The sequence below is a fragment of the Oncorhynchus mykiss genome, chromosome 10, assembly GCF_013265735.2.
Source record: "Oncorhynchus mykiss isolate Arlee chromosome 10, USDA_OmykA_1.1, whole genome shotgun sequence".
NCBI classification, from domain to species: Eukaryota; Metazoa; Chordata; class Actinopteri; order Salmoniformes; family Salmonidae; genus Oncorhynchus; species Oncorhynchus mykiss.
Window position 1 is genome coordinate 62,772,821 of NC_048574.1, and position 27,865 is coordinate 62,800,685.

The 27,865-nt window shown below is 43.0% G+C and overlaps 4 protein-coding genes across 9 annotated transcripts in view; all 4 read left to right on the forward strand.

Moving 5' to 3' along the window:
- Positions 1-2,920, forward strand: part of LOC110534619 — a 36,157-nt gene extending 33,237 nt beyond the window's left edge. The window contains 1 exon segment of the mRNA XM_021619537.2: positions 2,110-2,920. Within this exon segment, the coding sequence (XP_021475212.2) occupies positions 2,110-2,549 (440 nt within the window). The 3' untranslated portion in view covers positions 2,550-2,920.
- LOC110534616 (oocyte zinc finger protein XlCOF7.1-like) overlaps positions 1-27,865 on the forward strand; it is a 1,104,347-nt gene that overhangs the window by 374,133 nt on the left and 702,349 nt on the right. The gene's annotated exons all lie outside the window — the stretch shown is intronic.
- The window catches only part of LOC110534662 (zinc finger protein 528-like), a 68,675-nt gene that overhangs the window by 773 nt on the left and 40,037 nt on the right, over positions 1-27,865 (forward strand). Inside the window, exons 1-3 of one of the 3 annotated variants that reach the window (XM_021619588.2) lie at positions 16,006-16,963; positions 17,319-17,449; positions 17,621-19,257. The exons of 1 other annotated variant lie outside the window; for it this stretch is intronic. In XM_021619588.2, the coding sequence (XP_021475263.2) occupies positions 16,687-16,963; positions 17,319-17,449; positions 17,621-18,730 (1,518 nt within the window). In that variant the 5' untranslated portion in view covers positions 16,006-16,686 and the 3' untranslated portion in view covers positions 18,731-19,257. Of the gene's footprint in view, positions 1-16,005; positions 16,964-17,318; positions 17,450-17,620; positions 19,258-27,865 lie in introns of those variants that run through there. One more of the 3 variants, XM_036934503.1, reaches the window with a different exon arrangement.
- Positions 19,538-23,981, forward strand: LOC110534696 (zinc finger and SCAN domain-containing protein 5B). Of its 2 annotated transcripts, XM_021619627.2 has the most exons (3): positions 19,538-19,972; positions 20,194-20,321; positions 21,868-23,981. In XM_021619627.2, the coding sequence occupies exons 1-3, from the start codon at positions 19,792-19,794 to the stop codon at positions 22,774-22,776; spliced, it is 1,218 nt and encodes a 405-aa protein (XP_021475302.2). In that variant the 5' UTR covers positions 19,538-19,791; the 3' UTR covers positions 22,777-23,981. The 2 variants fall into 2 exon arrangements, with proteins under 2 accessions (XP_021475302.2, XP_021475303.2); XM_021619628.2 differs by lacking the exon at positions 21,868-23,981 and having other exon boundaries at positions 19,549-19,972; positions 20,194-21,569.

Genomic DNA, 27,865 nt, shown 5'->3' on the forward strand with positions numbered 1-27,865 from the left:
TAGCAGAAGTCTGAGGCTGCAGGGTCTGTCGACCCGTTGTCCTCTGTGCATGTGTGACATGTGTGACTTTAGATGCATTATCCCAGCTTGGTTTCATAGACTAGACGTAACATTGTAAATGAAAAATACGACACACTCAAAATTAGTATGAAATGTTATGTTTGGTATAGTTACATAAGACAGATGGTCGGGACGTATAAAGCAAACGTCTAGCAAACCCAAAGGTTGCGAGTGGGAATTTCTTCACGGACAATTTTAGCATTTGACCTAATTAGCAACTTTTCAACTACTTACTACTTTTTAGCAACTTTGCAACTACTTAGCATGTTAGCTAACCCTTCCCCTACTCCTAAGTTACCCCTTTAACCTAACTCTTGAACTTAACTCGAACCTTAACCCCTAGCCTAGCTAACGTTAGGCACCTAGATAGAATTCATAACATTTCATACATTTTAGCAAATTCGTAACGTATAATACAAATTGTAATTTGTAACATGTCATATGATATGGTTGATGGACAGCCACAAATGAATACATACCATACAAAACGTAACATGTCATAATAAATGAAGTGTCTCAGAATTACATACAGAATATTACATAATACTCTGATACCAGGTTGGTTAACCACATAATGGTTAACCAGAATTGGGTCTTGGCCAGTTTTTGGATAGTATGCAATAATTCCCCTGATTTCTTAGCTTTCTTGCACAAAGACACAATGTCATATTCTAACCAGATTCATGATTTAGTGTATTTCTAATTATTTACTAAATTAAAACAATGTGAAGCATGGAACATAATCAATCTATAAATAGTATATCAAGAAGTTATGAGAAGTGTTACCTTACATCCTTGCCAATTCTAGACAGTGTCAAAACAGTCAATAGTGTAAAATGTACCATTGAGCATTGACAGTATCTAAACTAACCACCTCTTTTCCCCCCAATAATTTTCTCAGGTGAAGGACATCTCACTGGAGGTCACAGGAAGCCAGTGGGACACAATACATGGAGAGATGACCAACCAATCCCTGTTAATGAGGGGAGTGGAACCTCAACCCAGCACATTATCAGGATAGAGGTTAGTGTAATAGTGTTACATCAAATGTGGCCAGTTTATTTCAGAAAGGCTCCCCTCAGCTATTCATGTACATCCTTATTTATCTGCCATAGAGGAGATTGTGAGACTTCTCTATGACGTTGTTATCCAATTTAACTCATGTACCAGTTAAATAACCTCCCCTCTTCTTGTGTCAGCCAGCAGATGCAGAGACTGCAGGTCCTGGGGTCAAGCAGGAGAGGTCTGTAGGAGAGGAGGACCCACAGCACAGCAGAGACATCCAGACTGGAGCGGCAGGAGAACCCCCTATAGCCACGGAGGACCACCCCACCTCCCCAGCGCAGCCCAGGATCCGACGCAGCATCACGGAGGTCAATGGAACACTGAACACTGTCCTCAAGTCAGAGACCGACACCAAGATTTTACTTGTAACACACAGGCTCTTACACCCAGGATCTGACCGCAGATCAGACCCAGAGAGATTGGGGCCGGGGAGACTGGGCTGTCCTCCTGCTCCTGGGTCAGAGTATTTACCGGTATTTCACCAGAACCAGAGGATGGGTCATTCCCGTGGAGATGGTGACACGTTAGACACTGGTGGTGATGATCTGTCTTGTTCTTACACTACAGAGATGGACGCTGGCAACATATCCTTGGGTTTAGAGAGACAGACTGATCTGTCTAGAGGGGACTGGAACCAGTACAGTAGTAGTATATACTCTGAAGGGTGCCTAGATAAGAAAGGGGAGGATCTGGTCGTAGATGAAGTGACTGTGAAAGTGGAGGGCGACATTCCTCCCACATGGAATGCAGATAGTCACCTAGGAGATGGACACTCACAGGGCAGAGATTTCTTAGATTACAGGGAAAGTATAGAGACAAATGTTAATGTCGCGACCCACTCCCCTTTACACGCGTTCAGGGATTGTGACCTACTGTCCACATCGATGGGACCTTCAGATTCACACACAAGCATCCTTTTCGATCAGGAATTGAACTCAAACTACAGGGCTAGAGCCCAGGCTCAGGGAGGGCGAGTCACATCAGGCAATAGTAAAGAGAAACGGTTCCTCTGCATGTTCTGTAACAAAGGCTTCAGCTGCCCCCAGAAGGTGGAGATCCACCAGAGGGTCCATACAGGGGAGAAGCCCTTCAGCTGTACCAAGTGTCACATGCGCTTCACCGAGGCTGGCAACTTGAAGAGGCACCAGAGGGTCCACACGGGGGAAAAACCCTTCAGCTGTACCCAGTGTCACATGCGCTTCGCCCAGGCTGGAGACCTGAAGAGGCACCAGAGGGTCCACACAGGGGAGAAACCCTACAGCTGCCCCCAGTGTGAGAAGAGGTTCTCCCAACAGCAGCAGCTGAAGATGCACCTGAAGGTCCACGTGTGAGAAAGGCCTTTCACCTGTACGCACTGCGGGAAGAGGTTCTCAGAGAGGAGCTACCTCAGGATACACCAGCAGAAAAAACATTCTACTCCATAACTTAGAAAGTAACCATTCCGCTCAATAGCTTATGATGTTTAGATCAAAACCTGCATTAGACTCAGTGAGAAAGTAGATGCACAAAGTAAACAGCAGGAGTGGGTCAATTTCTACAACTGTGTTGAAGTGCAAGTCCCATTGTGGAATACATAAGGCATATACTGTATGAGCCTAAAGTCTGTTACATATTGTGTTTGTACTGTGTACGCTATACGTTCACAAATGCCTGTTTCATACTACTTTAATGAGAAAGTGAATGCAGTTGATCAAGTTCAGGCAGATTTTTAGTTGAGTTGAGACCTGTATGTGTGGTTTTCATATGGTGTATTTAACACTTTTTTTATGTTTAATAAACACAAAACAATTTTTTATTCCAAGACTTTCATTGAGACTCTCTAGTATACATCACATCTGAACTATTCTGCATACTCCCGATAGTTCTTTATAACCAATATACACTTCCTAAATATACCTACACTTACCCACACATTAGAGTTGGGCATTATGGACAAAAATCCATATCCTGATAAATTGCCTGAATTGATGCGATTACTATAAATAGAACAATACGTTTATAACAATGTGCACCACAGTTAAAACATATATAATTTAAACTACTACTACTAGTTAAATGGTTGTAGCCATCAATTGTCCCATTAACCAACAGCTTCTACCCCCAAGCCATGACTCCTGAACAGCTAATCAGAGGGCTTCCCAGAACCCACTTTTACGCTGCTGCTACTCTCTGTTTATTATCTATGCATAGCCTATCAGCCAAATGCCTGCGATAAGTGATCGGTATTGTCGGTTTGTCTACAATTTCGGTTTAGCATCCCTGCTCTACCACACACTACTGTACACGTCAAAATAGTTTAGCCAGGTTTGTCTGAAGATGACATAGCTGACTCATATTTACATTTAGATTTGAGCTCTTATCCAGAGTGACTCACAGGGCGGCAGGTAGCCTAGTGGTTAGAGCGTTGGACTAGTAACCGAACGGTTGCAAGATTGAATCCCCGAGCTGACAAGGTAAAAATCTGTCGTTCTGCCCCAGAAAAAGGCAGTTAACCCACTGTTCCTAGGCCGTCGTCGTAAATAAGAATTTGTTCTTAACTGACTTGCCTAATGAAATAAAGGTCAAATAAAAACAGTAGTGGGTGTATGTATTTTCATCAGTTATCAGTTGCAGCCTTCATCTGCCTTTCCAGCTGTTTGGGAGATGGGACTCCTGTATCTCCCTGGCCTTGTGGCTTTGGAATTGAAATGGTTAATCTCCTAGTCTGGCTGCCCGCCAGGGTTTCAGAGCCCAGTCTACCCAACATTTTCAAGTAACTCTGATGTACCCACATCATATTTATGTCCACCATGATGGGAATAACAATGATGAAATCATTCTGTAACTACAGTATAGGTCTCAAACGTAGTGGGGATGTGTAAACACTCGATGTTGAAAGTGTATTTATTATCTGTATGTGTGTGAGTATGTACCTGAGAGTGTATGTCTGTGTAATATGTATCACCTGTCTCTACCAGGAGGAGGAGGGTCTGGAGGTGCTGCTGGTGAAGGAGGAGGGGTGTGAGGAAGGTCTGGGGAACCCTGAGGGGACCATGGTCATGGAGGACAACCAGACTACACCTCCTCCTGAAAGTGTGGGACCATGCCTTTTGAATGATCAAACCATTAAAGAGTGTCAAGTAACAAATCAACTAACATGTTTGCAAAGTACTTATAGCAATCCCTCATTGCCCAATCAGAAGATGCTCCATAGATGGGTGCTCATATCAGATGTCTTGATTCAACATCCTCTCACTCTGTATCACTTACAGCCAGTTGACATGGAGGATGGGAAGCCTGATCTGCTGATAGTCAAAGAGGAGACAATAGAAGACAGACCAGAGAGCATTGATCTGTTGAGTGGACTAAAGATGGGGGAGCAATGTAAGGGATAAATACTTATTTTCTACAAGCAGTAATATATCTTCAATGGGAATAGTGATGCACCTGGCTATTATTTTATATTTTTCTTCATTCATAAAATGAAATCAATTACATATAAAAATACATTGTACAAACTTGACAAGTTAATTGACTAAAACTCCATATGTAGAGTTCTCGCTGCCATGTTTGTTGGCTGGATGCTAACAGAGAAGACTGGGTGGCCATCTTGGATTCCCAGACCCAGACTGGTGCAGCCAATGTCCCAGGGAACAACATCACCAAGCAGGTCAGGACCATAGGTGACATAGTGGAGGTCAGTGGATGGGACGGTGTCCTCAACTCTGAGCTGGGGAACAACACTGTTAACCACAACCAGAAACAGACAGTCTAATCCAAAACAACTGAACTTACTCTCCAAGACAACAGACTGGCTGAGACCAGGGCGAGGTGTAGATTTGGTATGCGGCCAGAGAGAACTGATACAGACTCAGCTAGCGATGCTCCATCCTGCACCTATAGTTGTGATTCAGAGAGACTGAAGGCGCCTCAGGTTAACCCCCTAACAGGTGCTGCCTTCAGTCTGCCTTCTATAGGATCTATCAACTGGAACATGGACCCTGTGACAACACAGACACTCCCTGGCCTTTGTGCTCTTCACACTCTCCTATTGTTAAACCATGTCTCAGACAATGCCCATAGTCCATTAATAGTGTGTAGTGAGTGATACAGTTGAAGTCGGAAGTTTACATACACCTTAGCCCACTTGATTCAAACTCAGTTTTTCACAATTCCTGACATTTAATCCCAGTAAAAATGGTAAAGAAATTGTGTAACTGAGTCAGGTTTGTAGATCTCCTTGCTTGCACTTGCTTTTTCAGTTCTGCCCACAAATGTTCTATAGGATTGTGGTCAGGGTTTTGTGATGGCCACTCCAATACCTTGACTTTGTTGTCCTCAATTTTGCCACAACTTTGGAAGTATGCTTGGGGTCATTGTCCATTTGGAAGACCCATTTGCAACCAAGCTTTAACTTCCTGACTGATGTCTTGAGATGTTGCTTCAATATATCCACGTAATTTTCCTCTCTCATGATGCCATCTATTTTGTGAAGTGCACCAGTCCCTCCTGCAGCAAAGCACCCCCACAACATGATGCTGCCACCAGAGTGCATCACGTTTGGGATGGTGTTGTTCGGCTTGAAAGCCTCCCCCTTTTTCCTCCAAACATAACGATGGTCATTATGGTCAAACAGTTCTATATTTGTTTCATCAGACCAGAGGACATATCTCCAAAAAGTACGATCTTGGTCCCCATGTGCAGTTGCAAACCGTAGTCAGGCTTTTTTATGGCGGTTTTGGAGCAGTGGCTTCTTCCTTGTTGAGCGGCCTTTCAGGTTATGTCGATATAGGACTTGTTTTACTGTGGATACAGATACTTTTGTACCTGTTTCCTCCAGCATCTTCACAGAGTTATTTTCTGTTGTTCTGGGATTGATTTGCACTTCTCGCACCAAAGTACATTCATCTTTAGAAGACAGAACGCATCTCCTTCCTGAGCGGTGTGATAGCTGTACCCTGGACACCATATGTGAATTGATTGCCCCCCATCCATCTTCAGAGTTCGTTCTGTTAGGTGACCTAAACTGGGATATGCTTAACACCCCAGCAGTCCTACAATCTAAGCTAGATGCCCTCAATCCCACACAAATTATCAAGGAAACCACCAGGTACAACCCTAAATCTGTAAACATGGGCACCGTCATAGATATTATCCTGACCAACTTGCCCTCCAAATACACCTCTGCTGTTTTCAATCAGGATCTCAACGATCACTGCCTCATTGCCTGCATCCGCTATGGGTCCGCGGTCAAACGACTACACCTCATCACTGTCAAACGCTCCCTAAAACACTTCTGCGAGCAGGCCTTTCTAATAGACCTGGCCCAGGTATTCTGGAAGGATATTGACCTCATCCCGTCAGTTGAGGATGCCTGGTCTTTCTTTAAAAGTAATTTCCTCACCATCTTAAATAAGCATGCCTCTTTCAAAAAATGTAGAACTAAGAACAGATATAGCCCTTGGTTCACTCCAGACCTGACTGCCCTTGACCAGCACAAAAACATACTGTGGTGGACTGCAATAGCATCGACTAGTCCCCGCGATATGCAACTGTTCAGGGAAGTCAGGAACCAATACACACAGTCAGTCAGGAAAGCAAAGGTTAGCTTTTTCAAACAGAAATTTGCATCCTGTAGCTCTAACTCCAAAACGTTTTGGGACACTGTAAAGTCCATGGAGAACAAGAGCACCTCCTCCCAGCTACCCACTGCACTGAGGCTAGACGACACGGTCACCACCGATAAATCCATGATAATCGAAAATTTCTCTACGGCTGGCCATGCTTTTTTCCAGGCTACCCCAACCCTGGCAAACAGCTCCGCACCCCTCGCATCTACTTGCCCGAGCCTCCCCAGCTTCTCCTTCACCCAAATCCAGATCGCAGATGTTCTGAAAGAGCTGCAAAACCCATACAAATCAGCTGGGCTAGACAATCTGGACCCTTTCTTTCTAAAATTATCTGCCACCATTATTGCAACCCCTATTACCAGTCTGTTCAACCTCTCATTTCGTCCGAGATCCTTAAAGATTGGAAAGCTGCCGCGGTCATCCCCCTCTTCATCCCCCCCAAACTGCTACAGACCTATATCCATCCTGCCCTGCCTTTCTAAAGTCTTTGAAAGCCAAGTTAATAAACAGATCACTGACCATTTCGAATCCCACCGTACCTTCTCCGCTGTGCAATCCGGTTTCCGAGCTGGTCACGGGTGCACCTCAGCCAAGCTCAAGGTACTAAACAATATCATAACCGCCATTGATAAAAGGCAGTACTGTGCAACCGTCTTCATCAACCTGGCCAAGGCTTTCGACTCTGTCAATCACTGTATTCTTATTGGCAGACTCAATAGCCTTGGTTTCTCAAATGACTGCCTCGCCTGGTTCACCAACTACTTCGCAGTCTGTTGTCCGGACCTCTGGCAGTCTCTATGGGGGCACCACAGGGTTCAATTCTCGGGCTGACTCTTTTCTCTATATACATCAACGATGTCGCTCTTGCTGCGGGTGATTCCATGGTCCACCTATATGCAGACTACACCATTCTGTATACATCTGGCCCAAACGAGCTTCAGTGCCATACAACACTCCTTCCGTGGCCTCCAACTGCTCTTAAACGCTAGCAAAACCAAATGCATGCTTTTCAACCGTTCACTGCCCGCACCCACCCGCCCGACTAGCATCACTACTCTGGACGGTTCTAACCTAGAATACGTGGACAATTACAAATACCTAGGTGTCTGGCTAGACTGTAAACTCTCCTCCAAACTCATATCAAACATATCCAATCCAAAATCAAATCTAGAATCGTCTTTCTATTTCATAACAAAGCCTCCTTCACTCACGCCCCCAAACTTACCCTGGTAAAACTGACTATCCGACCGATCCTCAACTTCGGCAATGTCATCTACAAAATAGATTCCAATACTCTACTCAGCAAATTGGATGCAGTCTATCACAGTGCCATCCGTGTTATTACCAAAGCGCCTTATACCACCCACCACTGCGACCTGTATGCTCTAGTCGGCTGGCCCTCGCTACATATTCGTCACCTGGCTCCAGGCTCCAGGTCATCTACAAGTTTATGCTAGGTAAAGCTCCGCCTTAGCTCACTGGTCACGATGACAACACCCACTCATCCCCAAAGCCAACACCTATTTTGGCCGCCTTTCCTTCCAGTTCTCTGCTGCAAGTAAGTTACTGGAATGAATTGCAAAAATCGCTGAAGCTGGAGACTTACATTTCCCTCACTAACTTTAAACATCAGCTATCTGAGCAGCTAACCGATCGCTGCAGCTGTACATATTCCATCTGTAAATCTGTAAATAGCCCACCCAATCTACCTACCTCATCCCCATATTGTTTTTATTTACTTTGCTGCTCTTTTGCACACCAGTATCACTACTTACACACCATCATCTGCTCATCTATCACTCCAGTGTTAATCTGCTAAATTGTAATTACTTTGCTACTATGGCCTATTTATTGCCATATCTCCTCATGCAATTTGCACACACCGTATATATATGTTCTTTTTTCTATTGTGTTGACTTTACGCTTGTTTATTCCATGTAACTCTGTGTTGTTGTTTCTGTCACACTGCTTTGCTTTATCTTGGCCAGGTCGCAGTTGTAAATGAGAACTTGCTCTCAACTAGCTTACCTGGTTAAATAAAAATAAAAATGGGTCTTTCACATGGACAATGACCCCAAACATACTTCCAAAGTTGTGGCAAAATGGCTTTAAGGACAACAAAGTCAAGGTATTGGAGTGGCCATCACAAAGCCCTGACCTCAATCCTATAGAATATTTGTGTGCAGAACTGAAAAAGCATGTGTGAGCAAGGAGGCCTACAAACCTGACTCAGTTACACCAGCTCTGTCAGGAGGAAATGGCCAAAATTCACCCAACTTATTGTGGGAAGTATGTAAACTTCTGACCTAATGGGAATGTGATGAAAGAAATAAAAGCTGAAATAAATCATTATTTCTACTATTATTCTGACATTTCACATCCTTAAAATAAAGTGCTGATCCAAACTGATTTAAGACAGGGAATTTTTACTCGGATTAAATGTCAGGAATTGTGAGAAAAATTAGTTTAAATGTATTTGGCTAAGGTGTATGTAAACTTCCAACTTCAACTGTATATCATTAACATTGAATAAATCATGGAAAAAAATGGTAGAATTGCAGGAAATTTGTTATAAAATTGCAACATTTAGAAATACAAATATTTAGAACTGCAGAAAACGTGCTTTAAAACTGCAACATTTTCTCTACGACCCATGGCAAAACGAGTAGAATTGCAGGAAATGTATATTAAAATGTACATTTTTCTCTGCCGTCGAGGGGGGCGACTAAACAATTTTAGTGGCCGGCCCTGCATACAAGCCAAATCTATATTTGTAACAGTATTTATTTGGGTTGAAAGTATTTGTGGCGGGATGAAATAGAACTTCCCAAATACAAGAGACAGAATATTCCCCTTTCTTGAACATTGGGAAATGTATCTCGTATCTCAGCTCCCCTGCAGCAGTTGTTGCTGGTGGCCAGTTGGCATTCTCATTCCAATGCATTGCAGCAAGCAACAGTCTACAAATGTAGAGAGATGTAAAAATATGCATGGTTACCTGCACAGCATGCCAGGGAAGGAATAAATCAAATTATTGGGTGCAAAAATCCAAATCAGCCTGTGGAAGTCCTCAATTGCAAAGGTCTGGTATAGAGGGCTTAAGATATACATACCTGGTTTTAGCCATTTGTGTTCCTCAAGGCCTCTGTGGAGACATTTTGGGTAGAGGGCATTGTCATGGGTGTAGGTGTTTTGTATGTGATTTTCAGCTGATGTCCACTTTGGCACTGTTTCTTTGCCAGACTGAGGTTGATGAAGGCCAATAGAGGTGGTTGATGACACTTGTTCTTCTGTACTTCACTCCCTCACAGTCTCAAAGTTTTGCGAGCGCATCAATCGTCTTTGTGAGACCTGTGGACAAACAAAATATATGGGCAGAACAGGCATTACAGTCTGTCACAGGGACACGTGAAACAACTTTATGATAAGGGACACATCTCAAAATGGCTGGCATTAGGACTACTTTGTCATAAATGATTTACAGATTAGCCCCTCACATAAGCATAGAAAAACAGCCCATCAACATTAAAGTAACAATGGCCTACCTAATGTCACCTGTCAGCAGACTATTGTTACTTGATGATGAAGATGTTCACATTCAAATTACAATTCTGTTCATGTACAAACCTTTTGCTATATGAGTGATTGTTGGGCATTCCACTGGCGAAATCATAGAAATACAGACAATAGAATAGACATGACCATTTAAGTTGACATTTGACTGTGGGTGAACCGGTGGCCATCTTTGTGGTAGTAATTAGAAGTTAAAACCAGTGAAATGTCACTAAATAATCTACGTAATCCCACAATGTAATAATTTATCATGAGGGCCATAAACAATAACTAGTAATGCTGCATACTCCAAGAAAGGTTCAAATCACACATTTCTGCAAAAAAATTACTGTAAATTGCTGTGGTGTAGTATCTTTTGGAAAACACAAACTCAAGTACACAATAAAAATATGAAATCTTTTTGATGATGTATTTCCTATTCAACAAAACTGTATTAGTAGGGCTTGAAATGACTTGTATGCTTTCTAAATAGAGTATAATCAAATGACTACTATAAGAGTTCACCTTGCTTGTAACTGTAAAATATATATTTGTATGTTTAGTGTTAAAGGATAATGGATTTATACTATAGTCCAGTTGGGGGTGGTAATGCAACATACTGGATGCCAACCGCAGTTAAACTACACCGAAGAAGAAATAGGTCAGGAAGCCAAGCTAGAGCTCTGTGTGATGTTCACAGATGTGGGAGCAGACGTTTTGATCAAATTTTCTCTAGGATCATTAAAAACCCACTACCCCATTTCACTACTTTGACGCTATCTGCTCCTGTACCATGCTAACGGCCTGGGAGGACGGGACACCATCACTCAACACACCCTGTAACTCTTCTAAAGTCAAATCTCATATACCCAAGTACCCCTCTGCAGCTGCCACCACCACATCTTTTTTTCTGTGATTTACATTCCATTTCTGAGGTATGATAACCACTGCTATGCTAGTTGATAACCATTGCTATGAACGCTAAGAAGCCAGCCTTCCTGAAACATATATCACTCGTTGGCCTACCCCTCTGTGCTGGCACAGATCTACTACTCACAGGGATCCTCTCAGGATCCCTCACCCTTGACCCATCCTCCTCTACTTTCTTCACTACCTCAGCATATGACAACTTCTGCACTACTCTGACCTTCCTCAACGTGCCTCTCTTGCACCGGACACGTCAGATCCCCAGAATCATGTGCACCCTACAGTTGACACACAGAACTTTATCCACCGGAACTACACAATTCTCTGTCCCATGCCCTCCTGGACACTTCCCACATCTAGGAATCTCCCTCCTACACACTGCTGTAACATGACCATAAACGTTGCGCCTAAAACAACGTAGTGGATTTGGCAAAAAAAAAAACTCTAACAGGATAACTGATACATCCTAACATGAATTTGTCGGGTAAAGACTCTGATTCAAAAGGACTGACAGTGACTCTGTTGCACCACGCTCACCACCGAGTCTGCATCGCACCAAACGGTGGGAGTCACACCAGGAATCTTCAACTTCAATTTCTCTACACTCAACGCTACCCCAGAAATCACTCCTTTCAATAGTGCCCTGTTCCTAAGAGCAAAGCACGAATGCTCTAGACCCAAGTTGCGTTACACGGAGCGCCCACTCCCCCTGGGCAGAAGAAACACAAACAAATATCACAAGTCCACTATAGGCTATTATCACTGATTCAACTGCCCAACTCCTTTCCCACCCATCTTGAAACCACAAAAGGATCCGCGAAAAGGATCCACTTTCTCCAAAAATGTCACTCCTACTGGACCAGATTCTTCTTTATAATGTCCATCGATGCCAGATTCGGGCTCCGAGATCTTCACCACGCCTTCCACCTCACTTAACTCGGCTTCATTCACTTCCATTTCACCTCCAGAACTCGGTCTGTTTGACATCTTACTCTGTTTGTACGTGACCCAAGTCTTCTTTGACACCATCTCCCTTTTTAAAATCGCCATCTTCATCATATGCAACCGTTGCTTTCCTCATTCTCTTCGACCTCTTTTTCCTCCTCCATTCCTCCTCCGAAATACACCTTTCCGTGTCCCTGTCCCAATATTCCTCTTCTCCCAGCTGTGCTAGCGGCCAGGGGCATCTCGACACAACTCCATCTCATAATTGTCCTGCTGACCTCAGAAACGTGTCTTCCCCGGGCTCTGACATTTTGAAAGCATAAGCAATGCACAAATCCCAAAATCTTGGTGTGTATTCTTTTGCTACCTCCTTTTTTTACCTGGAAAAAGCATCAAGACAGACATCTCTGGACACAATCAAAAGTTAGCTAACTAACACACACATTCATGGAGTCAAACAGGCTGAGGACCAAAGATCAGCTTTCTGAACTTGTTGGGGACTCACATTACATCTAATATTAACCTTGTACTTTTATGACAAACAATGTGTTTTTTGTTTCAAATCTATAAATTATTTCCGATTACTTTGATAAAGTTGGCTATAAATCAATCTCTGAATGTCCTAGAGCAGTGGTTCCCAACTTTAGAAGACTCACGAGACCATAGACTTACTGGTAAAATGCACATGAGGGGGTACTTCAGCGGCACTCCGGGCAGAGCAATATTCAGTTTGTGGAACAATACCCGGAAAATGATGGGAACCACTGTGCTAGAGTGACGAAACCACTCTCCTCAGCTGCCAGTGGCTGTGACGTAGGGTTCAGCCAGGAGTTGATGGACAGTCAGACGAGTGAATGAAATAGTAGGAAGGAGATCAGAGCTAAAAGTGGTGTCGGATTTCACATCCTACTTCACACGGGCGGAAGAGACACTGTATACGAGTGTGTCAGTGAGAAGTAAGGCTACCGCTTTAAGAGGTTAACATTTCATGGACATTTCAAGTTTGTGGACTTCAGGAAACAGCTGAGGGTGCACCCCCCTATCTACATCAAAGGGACCACAGTGGAGAAGGTGGAAATCTTCAAGTTCCTTGGCGTACACATCACTGACAAACTGAAATGGACCACCCACACAGACAGTGTGGTGAAGAAGGCACAACAGAACCTCTTCAACCTCAGGAGGCTAAAGAAATTTGGCTTGTCACCTAAAACCCTCAAACTTTTACAGATGCACAATTGAAAGCATCCTGTCAAGGCCATCAGACTGTTAAACAGCCATCACTAGCACATTAGAGGCTGCTACCAATAAGCATAGACTAGAAATCACTTGCCACTTTAAGGAATGGAACACTAGTCACTTTAATAATGTTAACATATCTGGTATTACTAATCTCATATGTATGTACTGTATTCTATACTATTCTACTGTATCTTAGTCCGTTCCGATCTGACATTGCTCGTCCTTATGTACATAGTCTTAATTCATTCCTACTTTGATTTGTGTGTATTGGGTATATGTTGCGTAATTTGTTATATAATACTTGTTAGATATAACTCCACTGTCGGAGCTAGAAGCACAAGCATTTCACTACACCCACAATAACATCTGCTAATCACGTGTAATGTGACCAATACAATTTGATTTGATTTCTATTCAATTTAAATTTCAAATGGTGTATCAACTCAATTGCTGTGGTCTGAAGGAATAGGCCCACTCTGTGAATTCTATTTTTACAATTGAAATTACCATGTCACAACACAACCGATTAACGCATTAAGAAGGAAAGAAATTCCACAAATTAACTTATGAAGGCACACCTGTTAATTGAAATGTGTTCCAGGTGACTACCTCATGAAGCTGGTTGAGAGAATGCCAACAGTGTGCAAAGTTGTCATTAAGGCAAAGGGTGGCTATTTGATTTGTTTAACACTTTTTTGGTTACTATATGATTCCATATGTGTTATTTCATAGTTTTGATGTCTTCACTATTATTCTACAATGTAGAAAATGTAAAAAAAATAAAATGAAGAAAAACCCTTGAATGAGTAGGTGTTCTAAAACTTTTGACCGGTAGTGTATGGAATATTAAAAAAATTGAAGGTTAAGCGTTTCTAGGTAATTTAAGTTAAAGGTAAAAAAATATATATATATTTATCTGACATATTATAGTTATCATGTGAAGTGTCTTGAGGTAAGAGGGTAATAAACCACATACCCAGCATTAACCCTTTGCTAACGTTTAATTTTAAACAGGCTCGTGTAAATACCTGTTTTTAGAGACTAAAACTAGGCTAGAACAAGGACATATTAATATTTACCTTACTGGGGTGATGTAGATTAAATAAAGTCGTTCTATTATTTTCTACCTTTTTCTTTCTAAACGAGTGTGCTCTGAGCTTGAAAGATACCGATCATAGGAGATTTGATGTGTAATGTAATAAGAAGTAGCGTATTTCAAAGAACAGTGTGCATACCTTTTTCATTTAACCACACCCTTTGAACTATGATGCCAACCAATAAGATCCTTTCTCTTCAATTTAAAACGGAAATGGGGTGTCTTGATTTATCTAGTTCTCTCTGAGTCGTGGCGCAGACACGGAAGAATGGGAAGGCACCAGGCTCAAATCTACATCTTCCGAATATATACCTGGTAATGGTGTTAAAATAATTAGCCTGACCAGGATGAAGTACCTGCGGCAACAGGTGTGGTAGAGACGTCTAACGTTTGCTCTGAGAATCCTACCAGAGATGATTTTGGACCGGTAGGAGTGACCTTTTTTGGAAAAAGTGGATCCCTGCTATTCGGCCGGACCATGTTGTTTCAAGCTATTTAAAAAGGACAAAATGTGATCTGTCAAAGATTGGGTGGAATTTTATATATATATTTTTTTGCATCCTCCGCCCAGAGGCAGTGAGCGAACCACGTCACGCGCCTCTGGGATCAACCTGTGTCGTGCTTTGCTTTCTCAAAGGAGTGATCAATGGGGAGGCGTAGAGTAAAGGCGGATCAAATGAAAAAATAATATTCCTGGTGTTTGTGATGCGCGCCGTATGCTGAGATTTAGACCCTGTGGCAATGGCGCGACTCAGAATACCCTGTCTGTCTTGTTGAGCTTTGACACAGAGTTTCTACCTGCTAAGGTTAATATTTGCTATTCTGTGAGGGCCTATGTTCCGAACCCACTACAGTGCTTTTGATGCCAAGGATTCCGACATGTTGCAACAGTGTAAAGATAGGGAGTGTAAAGTTGGGATAGAGAAAGTATTTTGTGTCAACTGTGGGGGCGCCCATGCAGCTGGGGATCAGAAGTGCCCTGTGAGAGAGAGACAGGTTGAGACAGTTTTTATGCTGAGGCAGTGAAGATAGTAGAGGATAGCCCAAGGGTGAATAATTCAACTGGCAGCCCCCCCCCCCCCCCCCCCCCCCCCCCCCCCAGTGAGTAGGCCTGAATAGAGATCCAGAGAGGATGAGTATCAGTAAGTTAGGGTGCTATGGTTATTAATTGTACTGCACTGAATTGTACTGCACCAAAAAATAGAGATTTTTAGCTTAGAATATCTACAGGGGGTTTTAAGAGAAGGCGATAGGGGTTCCATCCGCCCAGGCTGTTGGCCTGAAGTAGGATCTGGTTGGGTTCAAGTAATGGATTTTTGGGGTATAGTGGTATATACACTAAGTGTACAAAACATTAGGACACTTCCCTTTCCATGACATAGACTGACCAGATGAAAGCTATTATCCTGTAATACACCTGTTAAATCCACATAATCAGTGTAGATGAAGGGGAGGAGACAGGTTAAAGAAGGATTTTTAAGCCTTGAGACATGTGTGGGTGCCATTCAGAGGGTGAACGGGCAACAAAAGATTTAAGTGTCTTTGAACGGGGTATAGTAGTAGGTGCCAGGCACACCGGTTCGTGTCAAGAACCACAACACTGCTGGATTTTTCACATTCAACAGTTAACCGTGGGAATCATTAATGGTCCACCACCCAAAAAACATCCAGCGAACTTGACACAAATGTGGGACGCATTGAAATCAACATAGGACAGCATCCCTGTGGAACACTTTCAACATCTTGCCGTCCATGGCTGACGTATTGAGGCTGTTCTGAGGGCACAAGGGGGTGCAACTCAATATTAGGAAGGTGTTCCTAATGTGTTGTACACTCAGTGTATGTGTAGGGTTAGCTGGTGCAATTCATTTGCCCTTCCCCCCCTTTTTTGTGACAAAATGTGCAATTCACACTCCGATCCTGTAAAACGCAGCAGCATTAGTCTACGCAACAAAGCTTCTAGCCTGCCGGAAACGCATACGAAGAAGAAGTAAAGGGAGTGAACATTGACCAAGAAACAATTTCCACGTTAGCGTTTTTTGTATTTAGACGTTTATTAACAACATGGAACTCATAATATGATTAATTTAACTGCACAGCATCGAATACTTACCCCATGTAGTGCTTAATTCGCGCTAGAAACGGGACTTGGTTGATAGATGTTCTCTACGTAACGCTAGCTAGCTGTTAACAATGGCTAACTGTATGGTTTTTCACACTCAAATAGCCTCCATCATGGAGGTGCTAGCAAATGCAGCCGTGGCAGAGATCTGTAAAGTCGTAGACGACGACTATGCAGTGTTTCGTTTGGAAATAACTCAAAGCCGGAAAGAAAACAGGACATTGCGGAGGAAACTACTGGAACTGAAGGTGGCACGGGAACGTGCAGAGAGGACAATGCGAGAGCGCATCCTCACCAGTCGTCCCAGTAGTGTCAAGATCCTCGATCGATACAGAGGAATTTCAAGAGGTACATTTAGCTGCGTGGCCTGTCGCGGATCATGTATAACGCAGTTACCGTCTGTGTTAAGATGTATTACCCAGAATTGGTTATTGGTCAGTTTTTGGATTGTATGTAATAATTAACCCGATTACTTAGTAATCTTGCATATATAGACAATATAATATTCTAAACAAATGTATTGATTTACTGCATGGCTATTATTTACTCAATTAAAACAATATGATGCATAATACATTGATCAGTGCAATAAATGGTATGCCAAGAAGTTATGTTACATCCTTGCCAGTTGTAGACATTGTTAAGTGTACAATATAGCATTGACAGTAGCTAACCACATCTTTGCCCCCAATCACTCTCTCAGGTGAAGGACATCTCACTGGAGGCCACAGGACTATTGTGAAGCCAGCGGGACACAATACATGGAGAGATGGTCAACAAATCACTGTTGATGAGGGGAGTGGAACCTCAACCCAGCACATTATCATGATAGAGGTTAGTGTAATAGTGTTGCATTACAAATTACAATTACTTTGGAAATCAAATGTAGCCTGTTTGTTTCAGAAAGGCTACCCTCAGCTATTCATTTGCTTACATGTACATCCTCATTTATCTGCCATAGGGGAGCTTATGAGACTTCCCTACAACATTATCTTCTTGTGTCAGTCTGCAGATGCAGAAGCTGCAGGTCCTGGGTTCAAGCAGGAGAGGTCTGAAGGAGAGGAGGACCCACGGCACAGCAGAGACATCCAGACTGGAGCGTCTGGAGCGCTCCCTGTAGCCACAGAGGACCCCACTAGCAGCCCAGCGCAGCCCAGCGCCCGACGCAGCATCACGGAGGTCAGTGGAACGCTGAACGCCGTCCTCAAGTCAGAGGCAGAGACCAAGACTTTAACTGTAACACACAGGCTCTTACACAAAGGATCAGACCCAGAGAGATTGGGGCTAGGGAGACTGGGCTGTCCTCCTGCTCCCTGCTCAGAGTATTTACCAGTATTTCACCATAGGCAGAAGATGGTTCATTCCCATGGTGATAGTGACGTGTTAGACACTGGCGGCGATGATCCGTCTTATTCTTACGTTACAAAAATGGACCCTGGCAACATGCCCTTGGGTTTAGAGACACAGACGGTTCTGTCTAGAGGGGACTGGAACCAGTACAGTAGTAGTGTATACTCTGAAAGCTGTCTTGATAAGAAAGGGGAGGTTATAGTGGTAGATGAAGTGACTGTGAAAGTGGAGGGCGATGCTTCTCCCATATGGAATGCAGATAGTCACCTTGGAGATGGACACTCACAGGGCAGAGATTTCTTAGATTACAGGGAAAGCTTAGAGACCGATCTAAATGTTGCCACCCGCTCCCCTTTACACGCGTTCAGGGATCAAAACCCAGTGTCCACATCAATGGGGCCCTCCGAGTCACACGGCCGTGTCCTTTTTGATGAGGTATTGAACTCAAATGACAGGGCTAGAGCCCAGGCTCAGAGAAGGGGAGCCACATCAGGCAATATTAAAGAGAAACGGTTCCTCTGCATGTTCTGTAACAAAGGCTTCAGCTGCCTCCAGAAAGTAGAGAGGCACCAGAGGGTCCACACAGGAGAGAAACCCTTCAGCTGTACCCAGTGTGAGAAGAGGTTCTCCCGCCAGGACCACCTGAAGATGCACCTGAAGGTCCACACAGGAGAGAGGCCGTTCGCCTGTAATCACTGCGGGAAGAGGTTCTCAGAGAGGAGATACCTCAGGATACACCAGCAGAAAAACCATTCCACTCTATAACATAAAGTAACCATTCCACATGATAGCTTCTGACATGAAGATCAAACCCTACATGAATTTAAAACATTTATTTTAAATGTTGTCAGCAGAAAATATCCACAGATTGTGTGGTATATAAGACTACGAAGTCTGTAACATATTGTTTGTGCTGTGTAGGCTATATGATGTTAAAATTGTCACAAGGCACTTCATGAGAAAATGAATTCAGTTTATCATGTTCATGCAGATTTTTTTGTTGAGGTGTATGTGTGGTTTTCATGTTTTAATAAACAAAATCGGAACTTTTCATTCAAAGACTTTCATTGACTCTAGACCCACACACTAACTAACACCTACTGTACACGTCAAAATAGTTTAGTCAGGTTTGTCTGATGATGACTTATCATAGCTGACTCATATTTACCCACATATTTATGTCCACCATGATGGGTTTAACAACAATGAAGTTATTCTGTAACTACAGTATAGGACACATAGTGTGGATGGGTAAACACTCCATGTTGAAAGTGTGTTTTATCTGTGTGTGCATAACTAAGGGAGTGTATGTCTGTAATCTGTATCACCTGTCTCTTCCAGGAGGAGGGTCCAGAGGTGCTGCTGGTGAAGGAGGAGGGGTGTGAGGAGGGTCTGGGGAACCCTGAGGGGACCATCGTCATGGAGGACAACCAGACTACACCTCTTCCTGAACCCACAGAGGAACCAGCTGAGCTGCATAAAAACACACACAGTCTCACGGAGGTAAGCCCACAGTAAACTACTGTCTGAATGGTATTCGTTCAGTGCCCGGATCCACAAAGCCTCTCAGAGTAGGAGTACTGATCTAGGATTCAATTAGCCTTTTAGATCATAATGACTAAGATTATATAGACAAGTGGGGACCCGATCCTCAATCAGCACTCCCACTCTGAGACTCTTTATGGATAAGGGCCCAGGTCTTGATTAATTTTGTCTTACGTGTGGGACCATGCCTTTCAATTATCAAACCATTAGAGTGTCATATAATCAATTCAACTAACACGTTTGCATAGTAACACATCAATCCCTCATTGTCCAATCAGAATATGCTCCATAGCAGGGTGCTCATGTCAGATGTCTTGATTCAACATCCTCTCACTCTGTATCTCTTACAGTCAGTAGACATGGAGGATGGGAAGCCTGATCTGCTGATAGTCAAAGAGGAGACAATAGAAGACGGACCAGAGAGCATTGATTTGCTGAGTGGACTAAAGATGGGGGAGCAAGGTAAGAGAGACCTAAATATACAGAACATAATCGATATAGCTACTTCAATGGGATATGCCAGGCTATTATTTTCTCTTCATTCAATAAAATGAAATCAGTACAATGTATGTTTACATACTAAAACCCACACATGTACGAACTTCACCAGGAAATTGACAAAAAAAAAACTTCATATGTACAGTTTTCTGTGCCATGTTTGTAGTCTATTTTGTAACCTCCAGGTGATTGGCTGGAGGATAACAGAGGAGACTGGGTGGCCATCTTGGATTTCCAGACCCCGACCGGTGCAGCCAAGGCACCAGGGGACAACATCACGGAGCAGGCCAGGACCAGTAGCGACATAGTGGAGGTCAGTGGATGGGACAGCATCATCAACTCTGGGCTGGGGAACAACACTGTTAACCAGAAACAGACAGTCGAACACAAAACAACGACCGAACTTAGTCTCCATGACAACAGATTGTCAGAGACAAGAGTGAGGCGTCGATTTGGTCTGCGGGGACAGGGAGGTATGTGGCTTGAAAGAACAGACACAGACTTGGCCAGCGACGCTCCATCCTGCTCCTATAGTTGTGATTCAGAGAGACTGATGGCACCTCAGGTTAACCACCTAACAGGTTCTGCCTTCAGCCTGCCTTCTATAGGATCTATCAAATGGAACATGGATCCTGTGACAACACAGACACTTCCTGGCCTTCGTCCTCCCCACACTTTCCAAATGTTAAACCAGACCCCCGACAATGTCAGTGCCTCAACACTAAATAGCTACACAAGCCGATTGACAGATGACAGAAGTAGAGACGGAATCAGTAAAGGTGGCTGCGCCACAGAGAAGCGCTTCCCGTGTTCTTTCTGTGGGAAAGCCTTCAGTTTCCCCCAACAGGTGGAGATTCACCAGAGGATTCACACGGGGGAGAAACCATTTGTTTGCCACCTGTGCCGGGGCAGTTTCTCCCAATCGTCCAGCCTGAAGAGGCACCAGAGGGTCCACACAGGGGAGAAACCCTACAGCTGCCCCCAGTGTGAGAAGAGGTTCTCTCACCAGCACCAGCTGAAGATGCACCTGAAGGTCCACACGGGAGAGAGGCCGTTCGCCTGTATGCACTGTGGGAAGAGGTTCTCAGAGAGGAGCTACCTCAGGATACACCAGCAGAAAATGCACAGGGCCCATGTATAGAGTATACTGACATGTAATGTAGTAGTAGTTAGTTTGTAGTTCATTCTGTTGGTTTTGGATGTATATGGAACTGGATGAGGTGAACTGAGGAAATAATGAGTATGATGAGGTAGAGTAAATTATATGGTGATGGTTGGTGTGATGGTGTCTGTAAAAACTTTTCACTAATGAAAAGTGACAATTGTCCTGTTTTGATGCTGGTGTTTTATAATGAGGAAATTATAGTGCCTTAATTCATGTTTACTTGACATGAAGTGGTGAAGCTGTGTGTGAAGTTTTACGTTTTCCAAAGTATTCTAAAATACATTTTATCACTGTGGGGGTACCACATTTACAGAAAATATAAAGTGTTACCATAGTGAGAAAAGTTATTCTACTTGTCACGTATCATTTTGTGCAATAAAAGTACTGTACCTCAAAGTTGAGTGTAAGACCATTTTGTTTAAATTAAATACAAAATGTACTCTGTGTTGACTGACTATATATCATTGCAGGGACTGAGTTTCCCTTCTCAGTCTAACCAAAACATAATACTAATTCTTGAATCAACACATATGGAAATGTTTTTATAATAAACTCCAATGGCTCCATATTGTTAGGTACTTCAATCAGTGTTCGAGATGAGTTTGACTGTGGATAACATTTTATAATATCATGTCATGTTTCTGTGTGTACAGCAAAGAGTTTCTTATATAAACCTTTATGCTTTTCTGTTCAGTTTACAGAGGACCAGTTGATATCTGGTGTTGCTTGCGGGAGAGACTGGACCTCTGAGGTGGCTGGTCACAAAGCCTGGCCCCGGATCAGAACCCTAGATCCGGAGCCGTCGCTCTTCCTTCCCGGCTCAAAACCAGGCCTGAACCACAAGGGACAGAGACACCACCACACAGAACAAAACCAGTGGACAGGTGGACTGAACAACCTCAGTCCTGGTGGTTATCAAAGAAACAAAAGCTCCAGTCTGCAGACCAGACCCTTCTCTTCACAGTCTCAGTGCAGGGATGGAGCAGGGCCTTGGGCTGATAGAGATAGACCCTCCTGTTCCTATGATACAAACACCACAGTATCCATGATGAACAGAACAGGTCACCCTGGGCTTCAGCCTTCACAGAGACTGGTGGGAGACCCCTCTGGTGGTAGTCTATCAGCAAGTCTGTCTTCTCCTTCGGGGACACATATAATGCCTGGTGAATGGGTTAATAGAAAGCCTGGACCTGGGTCTAGCCTTCCTCAGTTACCTCATGGTTACCCCACCAATACAGACAGGGTCAGAATGGGTGGTCCCCTAGCTTATAACACAGCACACAATCCCAACAACACCCAAACAATGGCTAGAGGTCAAGGAGGGAGCTCAAAGACTAACCACTTGAGGGTGGTGGCACCTGCTTCTACTTCCTCTGGTGTCATTGGGTCACAACGTGGGAGGCAGAGCATTAGGACAGATGCTGACAAGCCGTACGTCTGCCCCACGTGTGGGAAGCGCTTCGCTGATGCAAATTATGTGAAGAGGCACCAGACCGTTCACACCAAGGAAAAGCCCTTCAAGTGCAAACTATGTTACAAGAGCTTCTCCTTCCTGACTAGCCTTATCAGACATAAGAGTGTCCACAAAGGGGAAAAATCATAGCGGTGTGGCTTGAGAAGTATGCTGGGGATATCTGGGAACTATACTTAAATATAGTGTGAAGTGTCTTGGGGTAAGAGGATAATTAATCACATGCCCCTCGTTAACTTGAAACAGGCTTGAGTAAATACCTGTTTTTAGAGAGACAGTAAACCGAGGCTAGAACAAGGAGTTTAATATTTACCTTACTGAGGTGATGTAGATGGAATAAAGTAATATTACTTTTCTACTCTATTCTTGCTGACACTGTCCTTTCTAAACAAGTCTGCTCTCAGCTTGAAAGATACAGTACTTGTCATAGATTTGATGTGTAACATAATAAGCAGTACCGTACTTCTAAGAAAAGCACGCATACATTTTTCATTTAACTACACCTTTGAGCTATGATGCCAACCAATAACATTATTTCTCTTCAGTGTAGACGGACGTAAAGTGACCAAGAACAATGTTCACCTTAGCGTTTTTATTGGTGTTATTTAGACTTTAAGACCATGGTACTCGAAATATTACTAATTTAACTGCACAGCATCACGTCCTTGCCCTAGGCAGCCTTTAATTCGTTGGAGGCAGGACTTGGCTAATGTTCGTTAACAATACCAACAGCTATGGTTTTCCACACTCAAATACTCTATTATGGAGGTGTTAGCGAATGCAGCTGTGGCAGAGATCTGTAAACACGTAGACGACAATGCAGTTTTGTTTTAAAATGTCTCAAAGCCAGAAAGTAAACAGGGTATTGCTGCGGAAACTACAGCTACTGGAACTAAAGGTGTCACGTGAGTTCGCAGAGGACAATGCATGAGCGCGATTCTCGTCCGATACGGAGGAATGGCAAGAGGTTCGTAAATTTTGCAGAAGCCGGAGGTTGACTTGCGGCGTTTCCACTAGTTACCACAATCACAAAGTCAATATCGTAACAATTTCTAAAAACAAAATGTGCTTTTTGGTCTTAATGTCGGTTAGGATCAGGCATACAGTTAGTGTGGCTAGGTTTAAAATCACATTTTAAGAAGATGCAGTCATAAACCCCATCCTATTTCTACAATGTATCCGTGGTAACAAGTGACGGCCAGGTTGCGGGGCCTCTTGCGCATGTGTGACTTGCATGGATCCATGAGTACCAATATGTGAAGCTCACAGGAGCATGAAGGCATAAATACATTTTCAATAATTTTCCATCCTCAAAATGTTGAATAAACAAAAGCTTTGATTTCTTGGCCTTATTAGAAATATATCAAAACACAATGATGTTGAACTACAGACCCCTGCTGACTAATAAACACATATTTAGTTTAGGATATCTTTAAGAAACATTTCCTTGTGGATTGAAATTCTGTTACCATAAACACACATCTTTAAGATATTATCTCTCCCTCATGAGGAGAGAGGATCAACTAAAAGTTCAGAAGTAACTTAAATGTAGTTTCTGAATTATTAAGTGATTAAAACTCAATATATAAAATCGCTACTGGAATGTCATATCTTTAATCTGAGCCTAGAGGAAAGTCTTTGTCCTCAGGCCTGGAGGGAAGCCAAAGTAATTCCGCTACCCAAGAGTGGTAAAGCTGCCTTTACTGGTTCTAACAGCAGACCTATCAGCTTGCTGTCAGCTCTTAGCAAACTGTTGGAAAAATTTGACCAAATATAATGCTATTTCTCTGTGAGCCATCGAGCCAACAAATTAACAACAGACTTTCAGCATGCTTATAGAAAAGGACACTCAACATGTACTGCACTGACACAAATGATTGATAATTAGTTTAAAAATTGATAAGAAGATAGTGGGAAATGTACTGTAAGATTTCAGTGCAGCCTTTGATATTATTGACCATAACCTGTTGTTGAGAAAACTTGTGTTATGGCTATATATCTAATAGAATCAAAGGGTTTTCTTTAATGGAAACTTCTCTAATGTCAAACATGTAAAGTGTGGTGTACCGCAGGGCAGCTCTCCAGGCCCTCTACTCTTTTCTATTTTTGCTAGAGACCTGCCACTGGCATTAAACAAAGCATGTTTCCATGTATCCTGATTTAACCATATACACATCAGCAACCACAGCTAATGAAGTCACTGAAACCCCTTAACAAAGAGTTGCAGTCTGTTTTGGAAAGGGTGGCCAGTAATAAACTGGTCCTGAACATCTCTAAAACTAAGAGCATTGTATTTGGTACAAATAATTTCCTAAGATCTAGACCTCAGCTGAATCTGGTAATGAATGGTGTGGCTGTTGAACAAGTTGAGGAGACTCAGTTACTTGGCGTTACCTTAGATTATAAACAGTCATGGTCAAAACATATAGATTCAATGGTTGTAAAGATGGGGAGAGGTCTGCCCGTAATAAAGAGACGCTCTGCTTTTTTGACGCCACACTCCAAAAAGCAAGCTCTAGTTTAGCCTAATTTTGATTATGGTCCAGTCGCGTGGTCCAGTGCAGCAAGGAAAGACATAGTTAAGCTGCATCTGGCCCAGAACAGAGTGGTACGTCTTGCTCTTCATTGTAATCAGAGGGCTAATATTAATACTATGCATGCCAGTCTCTCTTGGCTAAGAGTTGAGGAAAGACTGACTGTGTCACTTCTTGTTTTTATAAGAAACATTCATGTTGGAAATTCAAAATGTTTTGCATAGTCAACTTACACACAGCAATGACACACATTTACCCCACCAGACATGCCACCAGGGGTCTTTTCACAGTTGCCAGGTCCAGAACAAATTCAAGGAAACATACAGTATTATACAGAGCCATGAGTGCCAGTGAATAGCGCAAGTGAAATGCAAACATGGTTTAAAAAAGACAAAGAAAGTAACACCTCACGGCACAATGCCTCTCCCCCATGTGACCTACTTGTGAGTATGTACTGACATGTATGTGTAACTGATAGATGCACACACAGGTTAATATTTTTAAATGTATGTAAATTCTACAGTATTTTGTCTGTAATGTCTTTTTCGTTATATCTCGGACCCCATTAAGGCTAGCTGTCGCCATTGGCGTCGGATAATGGGGATCCTAATAAAATCCAATCAAAAACTAAGAAAGTGATTTGAAAGGTATTTTCAAGCTAACAGTTATGAGCGCTAACCGTGGATGACTGGGCAGTCTGTTTGTTTTTCTATGTTGGTTTTTGAGTTCGGCCTAGTATGGTTCTCAATCAGAGGCAGCTGTCAATTGTTGTCCCTGATTGAGAATCATACTTAGGTAGCCTGGGTTTCACTTTTGGTTTGTGGGTGTTTGTTTCCGTGTGAGTGTTTGGGCCACACGGTACTGTTTCGGTTTTGTAAATTCACGTTGTCATTTATTGTTTAGTGTTCTGAGTTTTAATTAAAAATCATCATGAACACTTACCACGCTGTGCTTTGGTCCTCATCTCTTTCTCCCGACGACAACCCTTACCATTGTACTCTCCAGCACCACAATATATCAACCTGGGCCAGTACTGGTTTCAAAGACCTAGTCAGTTTTACGAAGTCAGCTCTGTGCCACCAAAACTCAACTTCACACCTGCGAACTACAGTGAGCTCAAAAACATTTGGTGACTCAAGAGTAGACCTTCAGTTTAACGAGAACCAATGCAGAGAGACTCTTTCTTACAAGGAGATAGTCAGGCAGAACAGGGAGATTCTGAAGCACTTCAATCACACTGTGTTGTGTTGTTGGCAGTGCTTGACTTGGGCGGGAGCTCGCCGGGGCGGAGTACCGACACCTACATTTTTCTCCTGCTAGAGCTCCTGCACCTCTTATAGAACATTAGCTCAAAAGTATTGTTTGAGCTCCTGCTCTAAAATATAAACAGTACCGACACACAAAACCTATTTCAGTACAAGTCAAGTACTGTTTTTTGGGCATGCAACAATTGGCATTCAGAGGACATGAGGGAAAAATAATCGGCTAATAAAAGGGAACTACTTGGAGATGCTGGATTTTTTGGCTGAGTATGACAGCCCCCTAAACTGTCATCTTTCTACAGCAACCATGTTCATTGGCACTTCCAGCAAAATCCAGAACGACCTGATCCAAGCGGTCGCAGATGTAAGTAATGGCAGATGCCATGAAGGAGGGGGTGAGAAGAACACCTTGTAAAACCATTAGGGTTGAGACAACAGACATTAGCAATGTAACTACCGACTGTGGTGTGAAGGAGAGATTTGATGAGTATGATGTCACCGAGGACAAGCGGGCAGCGGATGTTGCAGCCCTGGTTCTCGTTTTTTGGGGGGATGAGTATGGATCCACTCCCTAAGTAGCGGCACAGTGTTACGATGTGGCCGCAGTCATGGTCTCTGGTCTAAACGGAGTACACGCAAAGGTCAAAGAAAACTGAGCCTGTAGGATTTTAATTCATTATTATGCGCACACGCTTAACCTGGTTATGTCACAAGGTGCTGCAAAGTTTACTAAGATTTTTTTCAACTCCGTCATTGAGTACTCCAACGTGCTATTTGGGATTTTGCAGAACAGGGAATTTGGCATGCAGTTCTGGTTGTACAAGCAGCATCACAGAGAGGGAAAAAGGGGAATTTCATTCTATCTACAGACGCATGGAGACGTTATGGGCGTGGTACCAACAGCTACACCTTGGGATCATTGACAACCTTCTCCCTCAGCTGGGAAATATACAGTACCAGTCAAAAGTTTGGACACACCTACTCATTCAAGGGTTTTTCTTTATTTTCACTTTTTTCTACATTGTAGAATAATAGCGAAGACAAAACTATGAAATAACACATATGGAATCATGTAGTAACCAAGTGTTAAACAAATACACATTTTATATTTTTCAAAGTAGCCACTCTTTGCATTAATAATCAGCTTTGCACACTCTTGGCATTCTCTCAACCAGCTTCATGGGGTAGTCACTTGGAATGCTTGAAGGATGTCCTACATATGCTGAGCACTTGTTGGCTGCTTTCCTTCACTCTGCGGTCCAACTCATCCCAAACCATCTCAATTGGGTTGAGGTCGGGTGATTGTGGAGGCCAGATTATCTGATACAGCACTCCATCACACTCCTTCTTGGTCAAATAGCCCTTACACAGCCTGGGAGGTGTTGTTTAGGTCATTGTCCTGTTGAAAAATAAATTATAGTCCCA